Source organism: Panthera pardus, unplaced genomic scaffold (genome assembly GCF_024362965.1).
Source record: "Panthera pardus isolate Hobbes unplaced genomic scaffold, ASM2436296v1 HiC_scaffold_13, whole genome shotgun sequence".
NCBI classification, from domain to species: domain Eukaryota; kingdom Metazoa; phylum Chordata; class Mammalia; order Carnivora; family Felidae; genus Panthera; species Panthera pardus.
The window spans coordinates 14,233,812-14,253,000 of record NW_026526688.1 but is presented as its reverse complement, the minus strand read 5'-3'; the positions used below and the strand labels follow the sequence as shown (position 1 = coordinate 14,253,000).

The window sequence follows — 19,189 nt, the reverse complement described above, 5'->3', positions numbered from 1 at the left end:
TAGTCTGCCTAGGATTACCCAGCTAATAAGTAGCAGAGGTTGGATATGAACCCGAGCATCTGATCTCAGAGCCTACGCTCGTAGGTACTTTCTAGTACCATTCCGCTAGTCAAAAAGTACCTCCTCCCATTTCCACGCTAGCTGCCATCTTTAAAAGAAGGCAAGAAATGTTCATAAAAATCTCCTTGAGGACCTCACGTGCATCAAGGCAGGATCACTCCTCTGAATGTTGGTTGTATTTAGCATATTGTTCCACGTACTAGTCAATAAAACATTAAACTGGCACATCCTGGTTTCTAGGTATTTCATGTGTGTTCGTCTCCTCTCCCCAATTAAACGGTAACCTTCTAGGTTAGAGTAACTTTTCGTACGGTGTGACTAATACGGTCATGGAATTAATTCATGGGATACAACCAGCATCAAAAAAGTAGAAAAGACGTAGGGAAAAGCATTAGTGTGTACCACTTGGTAAAGCTTTGTTTCAGTTATGTCAGTCTGTATATGTATGTGTCACAACGTAAGACTGAGGCTATGGGTCATTTAGGTCACGGTCAAAAATCTGAAAGCCACTATTCTAGAAGGCAGGAAGGATTCAGTATTTATTGCTACAGGGCCCATCACCATGCCGTGCACACAGCTGCTGTTCAGTAACAACCTGACTGATGGAAAAAAAATTACTGCCTGCCATTTCTATTACAATCATATTATTATAATCTAAAAATCAGCGTTGGACCATTATGCATATCATAATATTTATCTATACGTACTCTTTATTGTGATCAGGTTTAGCCTTATGTTGTCAAATAATTTTTAAATTGAGGCTTCTCTGTTGATCAGATAATGTGTTTAAGTCCCAAGCTATACACAGGCCTTGAGAGTTAGAAGAGGGAGTATTTTACACAAACGAAATATTCTTTACAATGCTACTAAAGGAGAAATTTTAATGACAAGTTGACCTAGCCTGTTTCTTTTTCTAATGCGACTAAATTTCATCACTTTTACCATTTCTTTCTAGAAACAATCACTTCGATAAAACCTATATAAAATTTAATAAGTGTGCTTTAAAAACGAAAAGATCTTAATTTTTAGTTAGCTACACAATATTAAGCAGTCAACTGTGGTGCATTTTTTAACCTTACCATTTGAGCAGTCTGGGCCAGTCCAATTAGGGTCACAGGTACAGGAGCCACTTTCTTGAAGATACGTCCCATGACCAGAGCACTGGTCTGGACACATGGTCTTCAGGATTTCACAATTGTTACCACCCCATCCTGGATTGCAGTGACATTCCCCATGGATACACACACCGTGATTGGAACATCCAGGGTCTAGACAGTCAGCTACAGTAGAGGAAAGAGAACAATTTTATAATTAAATCTAGCAGATATCATACATGCAAAGTACGTGCAGAATAAAGAATTAGGTCCCAATCTAATTTACATGAAAATGTTGGATACTCAAATATTTGACTACCATTTTCAAGAATGTGTTTCTGCAAATGCAAAAAAAAATGACACAACTCAGCATTCAGAATTATGCCATTTAGGTAACTGAGACTCTTGCAAGGATTTATAATTTTCATGAATTCCACACGTAAACGCTCCTGAGATTTCAGACTATTGCTCTCTGTTCTGCTTAATCAGACAGTAATAAGTATCGGCTTCTCCATAACGAAATTGTATCAGCTGACCTAATCTACGACCACTGAGCAGTGACAGCTGTATGGGACTCTCAAACCGTCTGAGAAATAAATGAGTTGCATACGCTCTATCCTTCTTAATTCACTTTAATGTGCTTTAGATGACGAGATTTAATTTAGCAATTTGACTCAATAAAACTTTACACTTGTAGGGTCAATGGCCTGAAAATTTAATTCCAGAGACTTAATTGCATTACTTTGTGTGTGCGGATCAATAAAATCAATTTGATTGAAGAACGGAAATGGTGCTTTTTCTGCTTTTTGAAAAAACAATTCAACTGCACTTTACAGTATAGCAGCCTGATTCTCATCATTACATACGGTTATAGAACAAACCCGGGGTGTACTTTTTTTCACTCGTATATTACGTGCAATAGCCTGTCTTTTTAGACACGCCAAAGTGCTCCATTAAAAGCTGGTTTCGAGGTGAAAAACTGTGAAAACAAACAAAACAAACAAACAAACGAAAAACCTGAAAGCAAAGATAAAAAACCACCTAAGCAAAACAACAGCCCATCGTGGGCTTTGAGTCACCACACGTTTGCTTACTTTCTCTGATTGAAAGAAAAAAGAATTATTCACACGACTGGAAGCATAGGGGCTCCTCGGTATTTGCTCTTTCTTATTAGTGAAAATGTTAACCAAATGATGCCACCATACGCATGGAGATCAAATTACTTTCACGAGGAGGCATATAAAGAGCTTCATCTGCCAAACTAAAGATGACAAATGATCCGATCATCTCTTCCTTTAGGACGGTCACAACGGACTTCCGTAAATATGGGCGTGTTTACCTTCTTCGCAATTCTCTCCTTTGTATCCCGAGTTGCAGGCGCAAGAGCCCATGATGCAAATCCCACGCCCCCCGCACTGAGGGTCAATGCACTGCGTAGTGGGCACATCGCACTCGGTGCCCTTCCAGCCGCTGAAACAGAGGCAGCGGCCTTTGGAGTACTGTCCGTTGCCGCTGCACAACACAGGACAGGCTGCTGTGAAATAAAACACGACAGAAGAGTCAACAGCCACATCTGCGGTCGGGGTCCTGAAAGACAAGCACGTCGCTGGGACAAGGCGTCGGCCCGTTTCCCCCTTTCTTCCCCGTCCTGGGAGTTTTCTGATTTACGTGTGTTTCTACAGCCTCTTTCTATTGGCTTAAGAAAAGGCTCTAACTCGCGTACCTCTTGAACAATCCGGACCTAAAAATCCTGGAAAACAATGGCAAGTTCCAGAAACACACTCTCCATTTCCATGGCAATTGCGGGGGCATTCCACCACAGACTCTGAAGAGGAGAGAGAGAAGGGATATTTACTGTGTAGCCCGTTTCCCGCAGAAGGTAAACTCTGTCACTTTGATCATTTTAGCTGCACATGAAGGAATGATGGATGGCTTGCTCCATAACCAAAAAAAAAAAAAAAAAAACCAAAAACAAAAACAAAAAACAAAAAACAACCAGCCAAACAAAAAAAGGATTCATATATACTAGACTATTCAAACCAGCTTGACTAGTCAAGCAAAGCATCGCCATTTCAAATGCAGACGCTCTCAAGTGTTTTCAAGACGCACTGCCCTCCTCCAAGATCCTTCCAGAATAATATTCAGTGCTTCATGGTTTGCCAACGTATTCGTAAATAAACAATTTGAAAATATCTCTCACAGTGTACCTCAGGCTTTAACGCCCTAGGTATCGCTCCAAATCGGTGAAGACCATTTAGTTTCTGTTCAACACACTGTGCAGGCGATAGCCCGGAAAAAGATGCTTTGCAGACCGCTCTTACCTATGACGATGGTATTAAAAGACACCTGCTCCGTATTTTTCCCATCATTGTAAAAAGCCAGATGCCAGATTCCAGAATCCAAGTACTGGATAAAGCCAGCCTCGTGCAGACTGACGGATCTCGCCTGTCTCCCTGCTCTTTCGGGCTCAAGCAGGTTCCGCTGCTCTCTTGCAATCAATCTGCTGCCGTCCAGGAGCTCAACAAAGTCATACTGAGGGTGAGGACAAGTACAGCCGTTTAGCGGTCAGAACGATCTCGGTCGTAGCTGCTTCTCTCATTTCTGTTTTGTGTTCCACCCTTTCCCCTCTGCTCTAATAAATACAACGTCAGAAAAAGGTTCCTGATGGCACAGGTCTCCTACACGTAGCATTTACAGGGATCCTAAGAACCACGCACTGCACTGCACACTGTTGTCACATGTAAACTTCACAAATCATTTCCCCCTTACTGGGCAATCGGTTTCCGGAGTTATCGGACTCTCCCAACGGATAAAAAGTTTGATGAGCTCAGGCGGTGTGCAAATACAGCCATAAACCTGTAACATTTCAAACCCAGCAGCCTTATTTTGGACCTCTAGGTAATCTCTTACCGTCTTCTCCTATTTAATACCCGTATGGTAACGACTGCTATTGGATACGTACTCTGTGCCGCGATTATATTTACTCCGTGTAGCGACCCTTCTGGTAGGAAGGCACTGATACTTACACTGTAAGGATGGAGAAAACCAAACCTCGAGGAGCTCCAGCAAGATCAGGTACTTGGTAAGCGGGAGAGTCGGTCTGTGAGAAAGCTCAGACCTTTGCCACCACAGCACCATACTCCTCTGTGCGACCCTGGTGTATCCATCCTGGGTACCATGGAGAAACCCGTGGGTTTGTACCTTGTTATGGCTAAATTAAAAACGTGCATCAAGACGCCTTTGTATCTCTGACTGAAAGTCTAAAAAATTGAACAGTGGAGGGGTTCTGAAGGGACGGAATAACAGTAAGCATGCCCAGCTACTATTCTGAAATCAATCATCATTCAGCTTGATTTCTGGTTTAGTAAGATTAATCGTGAACGCTGGGTGGCTAGAAGAGTTCAACCGGAGAATTTAAAGCTAAAGAAAAATACGGAATGTGATCGGTAATAGTAACCAGAGATAATGCGATGAATTTGGGAGACACGGCACAGACTTCCCAATATAGTTTTAATAAACCCATTAGATAAGAGTTTCGTAAAAGTACAGTGATTCACTTTCTACGGACTCCTATCCAGTTTCCTTTTATTCCCGAGGCCTGCATTTATGGTGACAGAGACACTACGGGACAATATGTATCATTTACGGTACCATCATTATGGTACCATGCATACGTATATATATGAATCATCAATATTCTACTTTCAGATAGATTTCTTATCTGGAATTTCATCAGCGGTCTATTTAAAGAAAAGTTTATTATACGAATCCCTTAAAAACTGGAGGAAAATCACCTGCTGGGATTCTGAGATTCATGATCGAATGTGCTGCCCCCGTACTTATCGCAAACCTCTAACGTTACTATTGGATGGAATTCAGAATATCTAGTTCTGTCTCCAACATATTATATTTTTTATTTAAATATAAAAGCCTATTCTGTTATTTTTGTGCGTGTAGTAAAACTACCTCATGACGTCATGCAGCTGTGAGAAATACACAAAAAAGCTGTCACTCAGCATTCGGTAACTTTTTTCATTTATATCTTATCAGGATGAAAATAACCGGTTGTGGATATTTGACCCGCAAAATTTTCATCTGGAACTGTATTTCAAAATTATCAGAGGCAAAATAATTCAGCACTTCTGAAAGGTGCCTATGCCTCAAATAAGCCACTTCCCCGTCGGATTTAAATATTTCTATCAGCATGGCAAAGAGGCAGGGGGAAAGTTTCTTTTAATGGCTCCTTGGCACGTAAACATTTTTGTCCTCTAACACTCAACACAGTATGTGCAAACATTGAAAGGGAGGACGTTTTGGGTTTTAACTGGCCTCTCAAGCTCACCCTGGGAATCACCACCTTTATTGTAGAGATCGTCGTTTGTATCACATCGGGAACAGTAACACAGGGCTGGGGTGGTGGTCACTGGGATGCAGAGTAGTCGGCCACCCCTTCCCACACGCCTTTGTGGGGCTTATTCAAATACCTAAAGACAAGTCCCCTGCTTCACATAAGCCCATGTCTACAAAAAGTAAACAAATTAATGGAACAGAAATGTTTAATAACCTTTGTTCTCAGGGGGTAAAGTACAAAGCAATCACTTAAGGACAAACTGGTTTTACTTCGTAATACCTATTCCTGGCTTTACCTCATAATACCTATTCATAAGATGGTGATGTGGATTTTTTTGTGGGGGCAAGTCTTCGGGTCTTGTGTTATTCGGGGATAAAATTCAGTCTCACCACTTTGGGGAAGCGATCACGAGACAAAGGTCAGACTTTGATAAAGGTATCCTGGTAGTTCATTTCTGAGCAGTTAGACTGTCCATATGCTTAACTCAAGTCAGTTATTAAGAGGATGAGGGGTACCTGGGTGGCTCAGTCAGTTAAGCGCCCGGCTCTTGGTTTCGGCTCAGGTCACGATCTCACGGTTCATGAGATCGAGCCCGGCGTCGGGCTCCACGCTGACATTGTGGAGCCTGCTTGGGATTATCTCTCTCTGCCCCACCTCTTCTCACTCTGTCTCTCTCTCAAAATAAATAAATAAACTTAAAAAAATTTAAAAGGATGAGAATCTATGAATCTCAGAATCTATGAATACTTAATTGTATTTTTAATCAACTATTTGGTGGGAGCATCGAGCTTGCTGTAAATCTTTGGCACACAGGAGGAAGAGATTTTAGACATCATCTGATTCAACTGCTTCTGGACAGATACTGGCACAGAGAAGTGATTTGCTCAAGGTCACAAGGTCAAAGAGTCGCAGGGGTGCGTGCTTACAAAACTCAGGTTTCCAGCTACCATTCTGAAACAGGCTTCATGCACACGCACTTAAATGATACACTACACTGTTAACTGTACAGCGTTAAATTGCTTCCTTAGGCTTCTAACTGTCCAGGAGAATAAACTGGGCATCAGGGAGAAGAAAGTCAATTGATTCCTTGGCAACAATCAAACGGACAGTTTTATAAAGGGTCACAAAGACTTTCAAAACTCAAGTTGACTATTCCGAATGGCCGGCCAATTTTAATTATTTCAGGTTGATTTATTTAACGTTCCCCAGAAACAGAGAAATGTTCAGTTTGGGTTGCTTTATAGCATATTTCATGTTTAAACACTGAACTCAGAAACAGTTGTTTGCTCTGCTGATCTTGAATAAACCAGAGGAAAGAACTCTAATAACCGTGGAGCTTAAGAAAATGCGTAATCTAGTTAAACACATATATTGTGGCCGGAAGGAAAAGTGGGTATGATGTATATTGTATTTAAATACCAGAAGAATGGGAAAACCTGAAACTGCACCTTTTGTTTCTCTAATCTTACATGGTATACATAAGCAGGAAAGAGTCAACTCTGAATCTTTAAATAAATCTGTAAAGCACACAACAATTTTCTTTGGAAATTATTTTCTGGAGTTTACGGGTTACACACTCACTGTTGTGCTTAGCTTTAGAGGCATATTTCTTCAGTTATAAAAAAGTGATTGAATCATGTATATGGTTCCAAGGAAAAAAATATTTTTTCCTATATCACCGGGCTATTGATATAAATGCAATCTCTCTGCCATAACTAACGTTACAGACACCCACTCTGTTTAAGAAAATCTGGTTATTGCTTTCCAGCCACTATCACTTATAGCAGGCACTGGAGTGAATTATAATTATAATCAAAAATTTAAATGGGTCGGGGAGCCTGGGTGGCTCAGTCAGTTGAGCGTCTGACTTCGGCTCAGGTCATGATCTCACGGTTCCTGAGTTCAAGCCCCACGTCGGGCTCTGTGCTGACAGCTCGGAGCCTGGAGCCTGCTTCGCATTCTGTGTCTCCCTCTCACTCTGCCCACTCATGCTCTGTCTCTCTCTCAAGAATAAATACAACATTAAAAAAAATTTTTAAGTCTATTTTAGTAATACAGACACGAAAACCATGATCAGAAAAATGATATACCAAAGCATGATATTCAAAAATTTCACAGCTATATAATTTATATATGTATATGAAACTTTCCCTGATCCACAACGACATAAGAGAAAGCATGGTTCAAAGTTTCTGACTCATCTTTCTTTTTTTAAATCTTTATAGATTATTTTATCAGAAACATTAAAAGAAATGTTTATTTTTGAGAGAGAGGGTGCACGTGAACGGGAGAGGGGGAGAGAGAGAGGGGATAGAGAACCCCAGGCAGGCTCAGCACTGACAGCAGAGAGTCTGATGTGGGGCTCGAACCCACGAACTGTGAGGTCATGACCTGAGCTGAAACCAAGAGTTGGACCCTTAACCGACTGAGCCACCCAGGCTCTCCCTTACTCATCTTTCTTTAAAGACATGATTCTTTTATTAGTATTTGATCAATTTTTCTTTACAATTCCTAGGGTATCGAAAAAGCATGTCTCACAGAATTACATACTATAAAGCAGACATGAAAACCCTCCAGTCCTCAGTTTATAAATCAAATGAAAATCTGCATGCAGTTCTATGGGTAAATAAACTGATTATCAAGTGTGAAACTTTTAGGCTCACCCAACCGTCAATGTTAATTAACCATCTATCACATTTTTGGACTGACGTACTAGTTGATGGTGGGAAACGTCTGAGCTCCAAATCTACGGTGGGTAATTTAAATAATTTCTCTTGGACATAATGGGACCTCTTTTAAACCACAATTTCCAAATTACATACCCTGACCCAGGATCAGATTATGAAAAAGCCTGTAGAGTTATTGCTAGCAGCTGTCTCTACCTGTAAGGTAATTTTCATGCAACCGAACTGCCTCTAAAGTTGTTCAATCGACGTACGGTTGAAAAATATATGAATTGTTTCGAGTGCCCCACTAAGGTGATCACCCTTGGTTATCTGTGAAAGCTGTTTCTCCTCTTTATTTGAGGAATCGTGGCTTGAGTCGACCAAGTTCACTCATCATATGTATGTTTTTGTTTCCATAATTTCTTTACTAACAGTAAGGCTGGCATTAAGCAGAAAAAATACAATATATTTCCAACAGCGTGAATGCAACGTTTGAGATGAAAATACTATGCATCTATTACATGAAAGGAATAAGACTGTCTGAAATTCCCACAGAATCTTCGTAAAACACTTGGAAAATCCATGAGGTTTTCCTAGGTGCTCAGATGATGTTCAATATTTTCATTTGGCTACTCATAAATTTTAGTACATTTCAGTTGGTCCATAATGATTAACACAAGTCAGGAAGAAAATGCTGTTTTTCCTACTTATTCGAAAGCCTCACGATAAGTGTAACCTACGTTCAAAATTCTTTTCACCGTAAACGATCAATACGAAAGAGGTCCGACAGTTAAACAACTAAACTCAAGAAACAGAATAACTTTAAAAATGCAAACTAGCAGCTTCCATTTTATTGACAACAAAGCCCACTTTTACCTGAGTATGGGAAGGTGGTAAGCCTTTTCGGCCATATACTCCAATCAATGCATCCTTCTGAAGAGAGATATTGAATTTCAGAAACTGTGGCTGATCAATAAAGAGCTGTGATCTCCAGAAAATCCCAGGAGGAACCTCCTGAATTGCCCTTCGGCCAATATCAAGTTCTCCAGAATCTATGGTGTTATTTTCTTGTGTAAATCCACCTAATTTTCCTGCATGGAAGAGATCCGTGGAAAAACAACGAAAAATTAAAAAACAACAACGGACCCCCCACCCCCCACCAAAAAAACCCTCGAGCGACAAAACAGCTTTCCTTTCAGAAAGTTCTTTTCAATAAATGCTGAGGCATTTTATCTTCTGATAAATGAAATGCTCTAACATACTTTTCACTTTAAAAGCTTTTTTGTTAGCTACTGCTGTTCAATGAATTCTGATTTAGCATATTCTTAAAGAAATATTTAAGGGGCGCCTGGGTGGCTCAGTAGGTTAAGCGTCCGACTTCAGCTCAGGTCATGATCTCACGGTGCGTGGGTTCAAGCCCGGCGCTGGGCTCTGTGCTGACAGCTCAGAGCCTGGAGCCCGTTTCAGATTCTGTGCCTCCCTCTCTCTCTGCCCCTCCCCTGTTCATGCTCTTTGTCTCAAAAATAAATAAACATTAAAAAAAAATAAAAAAGAAAAAGAAATACTGAAGTCAAAATCCTTTGCCTCCCCCTCCCCCAAGGTATGTCTACTGTTGAAACTCTTTTTGCACCGACGGTCTTTCCTGATCACTTGAAACATGATTATCTTACAAATATATGTCTTGTTATTTCTTGGGAGAGATTAAGTCTGTTACTAATCAGTCCTTCTAAACGTACCATAGCACTGCAAGTGTAAATTAAGGCAGAATGGATTATGGAGATTTCCAAATCAATCCTTAAGCAAACAACAAAACCAATCAATGGCACTGATTCAGGTAGTTCCCTCTGAACCAAACAGAATGAATAAAAGATTCAGATGCTGGAAGGGAGGCAGAGATGGGGTAGGGGATTACGTGGTGGAGGGAGGGAGGAGTAAGTTTAAATTCTCACAAAGATACTGGAGAAGGCTGCCGCAAGCTTTCTTTCTTTCTTTTTTTTTTTTCAACTTTTTTATTTTTATTTTTGGGACAGAGAGAGACAGAGCATGAACGGGGGAGGGGCAGAGAGAGAGGGAGACACAGAATCGGAAACAGGCTCCAGGCTCCGAGCCATCAGCCCAGAGCCTGACGCAGGGCTCGAACTCACGGACCGCGAGATCGTGACCTGGCTGAAGTCGGACGCCCAACCGACTGCGCCACCCAGGCGCCCCAAGCTTGCTTTCTTTTGACCCTCGTCTCAAATTCATTTGCAGCCTCACCAGCCATACTTGAATTGCCCCTATCAATGACCCTCAACCTGTAGGAATAAAAACTCTCTGCTCCCTGAGTCTCCGCCGCCTCCTGGTTTTAGGACACAGATCCAAGACTCAGATTTTTTGGTATGGTTTTCCCCTCCTTCCCTCTTTGCTAACGTTCTTTCTCAGTTATCCTGAAAGGAAGATAGAGCAGGTTTTACAAATTTACCTTAAAGAGAAACAAAACCACATTGTCTCTTATTCAAAAAAGGTCCGTGAAGGCTAAGGAACAGAATGAAACTGGAAAATTATCCTTCCTCTATTAATTCAAACTTTTCAAAGTGACAAAGTTGGCTTCCTATAATTTTTTTCTCTTAAAAAATATTATTCTGAATATGAATTCAGGTAGTACATAATATCTATTACATAGTAGCCTCCAGAGAAGTTGGCCATTCAGAATTTAGAGGGTTTGATTTCAAATTACAGTGTTGTGAACTATCTTACTCTAATGACAGGAGGAGTGAGTCTTCTCTCTATGAGAAGTTATCAGTTTAACACTGAGACCATTTTTGAGCATTTACTAAGGGACATAGAATTGTAGGCAATAGAAACAAATATCAACCAAAGAGTAGAATTGTAGAGATTACTTACTTATCTACTCGGGCTTCCATGGCTTCTGCCATCAAGCAACTAATTACGTGTTTGGGAGGACAACCCCTTCAACCTGGTGAATTAAATGACAATCTAAAGCCACATATGGTTAAGGGTCAGAGGAAGGTGATATCAATCGTAGGCTGGTGGCTGAGAGATTTCACAGAAGGGTTCAAAGTTCTGAGGTAAACTCTGAAGGACAGGGAGGATAAGGTTTTTGAGTTGGAGTCAACATTACAATTAAAAATATGAAAGTGAAACTGGACAGATGTTATAGTGATGGTGAGCAGAGAGATCCGTGTGGCTAGGAAAGGAGTTAAGAAGACTGGCTTTGGATTCAGTTGAACTGGGTTTGAATCCTGACTCTGTCAGTAACTGCTTCTGTGATCGTCAAGAAGAGATTAAATCTCTAGTTCTAAACTTCATCTGTAAAACGGGAATGGTAATAATGCAATCACAGAACTCATGTATATGAAGCATTTGGCTCTCAGTGTGCATTGAATGAATGAAAGACAGTAACGGGTTTGTCATGAGAGTAATGGAAGGTAGGGCTACAAAGGGAGGATGAGATCAGTTTCTGGAAGGCCCTGAATGCCAGCTTAAAGAGTCTGGTCCCTAACATGAACAGACAGTTCTCCAAGAAGACATCCAGATGGCCAACAGACACATGAAAAGATGCTCAACGTTGCTCACCATCAGGGAAATGCAAATCAAAACTATGATGAAATACCACCTTACACCTGTCAGAATGGCTAAAATCAACAACACAAGAAACAACAGATGTTAGTGAGGATGTGGAGACAAAGAAACCCTCTTGCACTGTTGGTGGGAATGCAAACTGGTGCAGCCACTTTGGAAAACCGTATGGAGGTTCCTCACGAAGTTAAAAATAGAACTACCCTACGATCCATCAATCACACTACCCACAGAACATAAAACAATATATTTACCCAAAGAATATAAAAGCAGCAATTCAAAGGGATACATGCAGCCCTACGTTCACAGCATTATTTATGATAGTCAAGATACAGAAGCGGTCCAAGTATCTACCGATTGGTGCAGGGGTAAAGAAGATACCGTATGTGTGTGTGTGTGTGTGTGTGTGTGTGTATCTATATATCTATATCTATATCTATATCTATATCTATATCTATTACAATGGAATATTACTCAGCCGTAAAAAGAATGAAACCATGCCATTTGCAACAAAGTGGATGGAGCTAGAGAGTATAATGCTAAGCAGAACAGTCAGAGGAAGACAAATACTGTGTGATTTCACTCGTATGTGGAATTTAAGCAACAAAACAGATGAGCAAAGGGTAAAAAAGAGAGGGAGAGGCAAACCAAGAAACAGATTCCTAACTATAGAGAACACACTGATGGTTACTAGAAGGGAGGTGGGTAGGGGCACGGGGGAAGTAGGTGATGGGGTTAATCCCCATCACTTGTGATAAATATTGGGTATTGTACAAAAGGGTCAAATCACTATCGTGTACACCTGAAACTAATATAACACTGTATGTTAACTAACTAGAATTTATTTTTTAAATTATTATTTTTAATATATAACTTATTGTCAAGTTGGCTAACATACAGTGCATACAATGTGCTCTTGATTTTGGGGGAATATTCCTGTGATTCATCGCTTACATAGAACACCCAGTGCTCATCCCAACAAGTGCCCTCCTCAATGTCCATCACCCGTTTTCCCCTCCCGCCATGAAACTTCAGTTTGTTCTCTGTATGTAAGAGTCTCTTATGCTCCCTCCCTCTCTGTTTGTAACTATTTTTTTCCCCTTCCCTTCCCTTATGGTCTTCTGTTAAGTTTCTCGAGTTCCTCATATGAGGGAACACATATGATGTCCGTCTCTCTCTGACTGACTTATTTCACTTAGCATAATACCCTCCAGTTCCATCCATCTTGTTGCAAATGGCAGGATTTCATTCTTTCTCATTGCCAAATAGTATTCCATTGGATATATAAACCACATCTTCTTTGTCCACTCATCAGTTGATGGACATTTAGACTCTTTCCATAATTTGGCTATTGTTGAAAGTGCTGCTATAAACGTTGGGGTACAAGTGCCCCTCTGCATCAGCACTCCTGTATCCCTTGGGTCAATTCCTAGCAGTGCTATTGTTGGGTCGTAGGGTAGTTCTATTTTTATTATTTGAGGAACCTCCACACTGTTTTCGAGAGTGGCTGCACCAGTTTGGATTCCCACCAGCAGTGCAAGAGGGTTCCATTTCTCCACAACCTTGCCAGCATCTGTTTCCTGGTTAACTAACTGGAAATTGAAATAAAAACTCTAAAAAAATAGATACTTGAAGTAGCCTTAATATGGGTAATTTGTATTTCCATGCCATAAAAGCACTTATTTTTCCTATGTTGTATGTATGTGTGTACGTATGCGTGCGTGTGTGTGTGTGTGTGTGTTTATAATAAGGGGAAACAGAATTCTAGATTACTAAGGAATGTGTTTTGTGATCACAGATGAGTATGACAGATATCCCAGTTATGCTCATCGGGGTCTAGAGAAATTCACAATAAATTCACACTTAGAGATAAATGTCAAGTTTGAGTAGATTACTAGTAAATGCTGCGACTATCTTCTAGTTGGCTGATCACATCCTACTCAATGACACATGTGCCATCATTTGCAAAGGACACCTATAGCTAAAGGGAGACCACTGGCTAAAAGGTTCTGATTGGGCTAAAGCTGACGCGAAGTCACGTTCAAGGACGTGAAAGTGCATACAGTAGTCCCCTTTATCCCTGGTTTCACCTTCCACTGTTTCAGGTACCTGCGGCCATCAAGTGTGGTCTGAAGGCAGATGATCGTCCTCCCGACGTATCTTCAGAAGGTAAACAGCCTAACGCTATGTCACACAACGCCTACGTCACTCACCCCATTCATCCCATCACGTAGGCCTGTTATCACCCCACGTTATCACAAAGAGAAGGGTGGGTCCAGGGCAATAAGATATTTTGAGACAGAGACCACATTCACATAACTTTTATTGCAGTATATTGTAGTAGTAATTGTTCTATTTTATGGTTAGTTACTGTGGTTAATCTCTTACTGGGCCTAATTTATAAATTTAACTTCATCAGAGATATGTACGTATAGGAAAAAATACCGTATAAAGAAGGTTCCGTACTATCTGTGTTGTCGGGCATCCACTGGGGGTCCTGGAACACATATTCTGCAGGTAAGGGTGGGGAGTGACCACTGTAGTGGGACCATAGTGGGAAGCCTAGACTTGGGAGACACGTTAGGATACAGCTGCGGTAACCTAGGCGTGACGCGGGAGAGGGCTGTACAAACAGCTTAACAAGTCATTACTTACAATCCCACTTCTCTTTTTTCCCCCGATGCCCATAACCATGGCAGTTGTTAACATTTCAGCTACCAGATCTATTTTTCTTTAATTTAGTAATATAATACGCTCTAGGGAATAAAACCCAAAAATTGGGTTATAGTAATCCTCGCTAATTTCTTATGTATCGACTCAGAGTATAAACCACATCATTCACTGAAATACTAAATATTTATTTTATGATAGTAATATGTATTCATTTTTAGCAAAATTAGAACATATAGCTAAACACAAAGACAAAAGAATAGAATCCTACCACTATGGTAATCCTACTATAATCCAAGATTATGTTTGCTTCCTTTAAACCAAGACCTCTTTATTCACAGAAATTTTTCAATACTGGAAACACCTATATATGGGACAAATTAGCTTTTTAAAAATTTTTAATGTTTATTTATTTTTGAGAGACAGAGTGTGAGTGGAGGAGGGGGAAAGAGAAGGAGACAGAGAATCCGAAGCAGGCTTCAGGCTCTGAGCCGTCAAGCTCTACACGGGGCTCGAACCTGTGAATCGTGAGATCGTGACCTGAGCCGAAGCTGGACGCTTATCTGACTGAGCCACCCAGGTGCCCCTATGTCATAAATTAGCTTTTAATGAAAAGATGAAGGAGGGCGGAGAGAGAAAAGGAATTTTTACTGAGGGCCCATGATCTGTCAGGCAGTTTCACCCATACTATCTGTTTGGAACTAAAAAAACAAAACAAAACAAAACAAAAAAACCAAAAAGACACTACTCCCTGAAGTCAGTATTATTTTGAGATGAAGAAACTAAGTCTCAAAGAAGTGAATTACCTGCCCAAAGTGAGTGGTAAAGACTCACACTGAGGAGTGCAGAATTCCAAAACTATGTGTTTTACACAGTCAGCAGTGAAATCTTTGCTTTTTTATTAAAAAAATATTATTTTAAATTACGAAGTTTTGGATCTATTTCATATAAAATCAGGTGTGGTAACCCACTGAACCATGCTAGAGAATCTGCTTAGCTTTCAATTTTAGGATATAAAGTTATAGGCTTTTTTGAATACTTATTTTTATTGGGAAGAAATGACCAGTTCTTATTACATAAAAACTGCCATAGATACCCTTAAAATTTTTTTTTTAATGTTTATTTATTTTTGAGAGAGAGAAAGAGAGGCAGAGAGAGAGGGAGACACAGAATCTGAAGCAGGCTGCAGGCTCTGAGCTGTCAACCCCTGATGCAGGGCTCGAACTCATGAACCATGAGATCATGACCTGAGCCAAAGTCAGACACTCGACCAACTGAACCATCCAGGCGCTCCATAAAAACTGACATAGATACTCTAATGTGATATTCATCGTGTTATAATTTATACTACATTCCTACTAGGTTTTTGGTCTTTTGGTTGACTTACACAGGAAACTATTTTTAAATACTGAGAAAAGTAGTAGTCCCTTCTTCCCGTGAAGACTGGTTTGCACACATGTCATATTTATGGAAATAGCTCATATGTGGACACATTCATCAAATCCATACATCACTAAGGCTATTGTTATAATTTACTGTTATTAACAAGTTCTATTGTTATTTTCTGAGGTTTATGTGATTGAATCTACTCAGGGGTGTTGATCCTATGAATTGCTGCTATAAATGTTTTTTTGGTCACTTTAATAACATACCTGTGCTTTCAATACTGGGAACTTAAAATGGTACGAATCAGAATTGTTTTCCAAACCATCATCTTGGCCCAAAAGCATTAGCTTTGGAAACAGTAATCAAGTGATGACTTCTGGGGTTTTAGGTTTTGCTTTGTTGCTTTGTCCGTATACTGATTTCCAGGGGTTAGGATTTTTCTTACAGAAATGATAGGTGTGGGTACTGTTGTGTCAGTAAGTGTTGTGATTACTTATCTAATCAGTCCCACCCAATTTAACAGGCGGCTCTTTTTCAGAAAGACGGTTCTTTCATTTGTAAAACAAAAAACCAAGGTTCATTGAATAGGCTTGAAGGGAGGGGGACAGTAGTACCTGAGATCATTGTTTTCTTGTCTCCCTGTAATGAAAAAGCCTGAGTAATCATAACATCATAGCATCTCAGAGTTCAAGTGCCCATGGAGGTCATTTAGTCCAGGAGTTTTCAAGTAAGAGTAGTCATATCCCTAGGTATGAAGATTACTTGAAGACCTTCCTCCCTCCCTCCCTCCCTTCCTCCCTCCTTTCCTCCCTCCCTCCCTCCTTCTTTTCTTTTATTCATGAAGACTTTTCAGTGAGGAAAGGAGTAGTCTGTTTTAAGGGAATTCATTTCTAGAACCTCAATAATTCCCGGATGTAGACTCTCTTTACAACAGAAGGGACCTTTCACATACTCAGTATCTTACTCTGACGCACTGTCTTGAGCATAAAGCTTCCAGTGTGCCAAACAAAGGCAAAATTTAAAGCATTCTTGTTGATGAAGCCTCCTTTATTCGAGACACCCTAAGCCCAAGGTAGGGCTTTAGTGTCTTTCCTTGTCTTGCACATATTTCTATCAAGGACAAAGTGTGGCATTAAGAATTGGAATATTTAAGGCTGTTGGTAGGTTTTGAAATCTGATAGATCAAGGAGGGAGAAACTTTTCGTGCAATGACCTTATCATTCATCCCAACCATTGGCAAAGGATGCTCTTCACTGCCAGTAGAGTTTCATGACTGCCAAGAGAACATCAGTGAGGTAAGAAATAATAAAGGCAGCGATGCCTTATTCAGTCCAATTGCCAAATTCATGGCAAGGATTTGTGCTTTATCTGTCTACTATCTCCCTCGAGTAGGAGTGCAGAATTGTGAGACTGTGACAAAGTGGATATTAATTTATTTGAACTGAAACAATAAGTCAGACTTCTTCTGACAGAGTTTGATTCTAATGAGTAGTATCTCAGCCAGTAAATTATACAGCATTTCCCGTAAGTTAAATGAGCTAGTTAGAGACATTTAAAGCATACGATACGACGAAAGCATTAAAAAATATCGCAATAACAAAGATGAACTAAAATGAACACAAGGTCCATCTTCCACCCCATTCTGCACATAGCAGATTAAACAAAGCCACAGAGTAAAGGAGTAACGGGTGCGATTAGTAGTGTTTTGCTTTCTTTTTGGGGGGTATACTGCACAGAGGCTGACAAATGGGTGGTTCGGAAAACTTGGTAATAAATACGTGTGAAAGCAGGTGGCTCTCAGCTCCGTGCTTCCGATGAAACTGAAGAAGAAATGTGACGGAACCAACAGCTTGTAGACTGCTAAACACACCTTTTAGAAATAGATCACAGGGGCACCTGGGCGGCTCAGTCAGTTGAGTGTCTGACTCTTGATTTAGGCTAAGGTCATGATCTCATGGTTCCTGGGATTGAGCCCAGATGCTCTGTGCTGACAGTGTGGAGCCTGCTTGGGATTCTCTCTCTCTCTCTCTCTCTCTCTCTCTCTCTCTCTCTCTCTCTCTCTCTCTCTCTCTTTTTCTCTCTCTCCCTCTCCCTCTTTCTGCCCCTCCCCAGTTCTCTCTCAAAAGAAATAAATAAAAACATAAAAAAAAGAAGTAGGTCACAAATTCTTGACATACGAATAATAAGGATTTCAAATAGTTGAAATCACTCTAAAAAAATCCTTTCCTTCCCATCTGCTTATTTTGTGGTTAAGATTTCTTATGTTTATATTCATAAAAAAAAAGAAAAACAGGAATAAAATTGATACTGAATCTTGCCTGGCTTTGTAATAATTAATATCCATCCATGGGGGCACCTGGGTGGCTCAGTCGGTTAAGTGTCCAACTTCAGCTCAGGTCACGATCTCTCGGTTCGTGAGTTTGAGCCCCGCGTCGGGCTCTGTGCTGACAGCTCAGAGCCTGGAGCCTGCTTCGGATTCTGTGTCTCCCTCTCTCTCTGCCCTTCCCCCACTCATACTCTGTCTCTCTCTCTCTCTGTCTCAAAAACAAATAAACATTAATATCCATCCGTGAATACATGAATTATTTGGAAAAGTCCCCAGTCATCTCATTCAGAGAGGTATTTTTGATACATTTTCGCCTTTTATATTTAATAATTATAAAAATGTTTACCATTTTTATAATAGTTAGGTTGATTTCAGCCAAATGTGTACAACTAATAATTATAAATGTAATTTGGTATAAAAGGAAACAGGCTTTTTAAAAACATGTATGAACATTATGGTGGTAGGAAATAAGATTTAATTAAAATTTGTATTTATAATTTGTTTTAAGGCACAAGAACGAAACAGTTTGAAGGTCACGCATCTATTTTGGCTTTTCCTATGAAATACGAATCTCAGTCTAAAGTGGCCATCCGCTTCTGTTTGCTTCCAATTATGACACCATTTAGAACGAATTTATTTTGAATGAAAGTCTTCGAATGTGTCTTTTCTAAAAGGTAGATGGAGACCTGACCTCTCATTATCATCAGTGATGTAGAGATACAAGGACATCGCTGACCTTCTTCTGCTTAAATCCACTGAACTGGCAGCTTCGTATGACATTCCTGCTAAAGCCTCTAGTGTGAATGTCAGGGGACCATAGTTTTGTGAAGGGGCTTTGTCTGTTTAAATTCTGCACTACCGCTTTTCAAGTCCCGGCCGGTCTCTAATTTGGCCAAGTCAAGTGTGGTCATTCCTGTTAGCGTTTCCAAATGCTCTTTATTGATCGGAAACACACCTGGGAGTCAGCGAGCCATTGACACGGCTTGATAAACTTGTAAATACTTGAACAACCTTTTCCTCTGAAGCTCATCATTCCTCTCAGATAAAAGCCTGGACA

General features: G+C 40.3%; 1 protein-coding gene across 19 annotated transcripts in view; it reads right to left on the bottom strand.

Moving 5' to 3' along the window:
- The window catches only part of TENM3 (teneurin transmembrane protein 3), a 1,270,502-nt gene that overhangs the window by 108,895 nt on the left and 1,142,418 nt on the right, over positions 1-19,189 (bottom strand). For all 19 annotated transcript variants that reach the window (XM_019422144.2, XM_019422148.2, XM_019422152.2 and 16 more), the window contains 5 exons: positions 9,048-9,262; positions 3,476-3,686; positions 2,878-2,979; positions 2,494-2,688; positions 1,140-1,340 (listed from right to left, as the gene is read on the bottom strand). In XM_019422144.2, the coding sequence (XP_019277689.1) occupies positions 1,140-1,340; positions 2,494-2,688; positions 2,878-2,979; positions 3,476-3,686; positions 9,048-9,262 (924 nt within the window). The remainder of the gene's footprint in view (positions 1-1,139; positions 1,341-2,493; positions 2,689-2,877; positions 2,980-3,475; positions 3,687-9,047; positions 9,263-19,189) is intronic.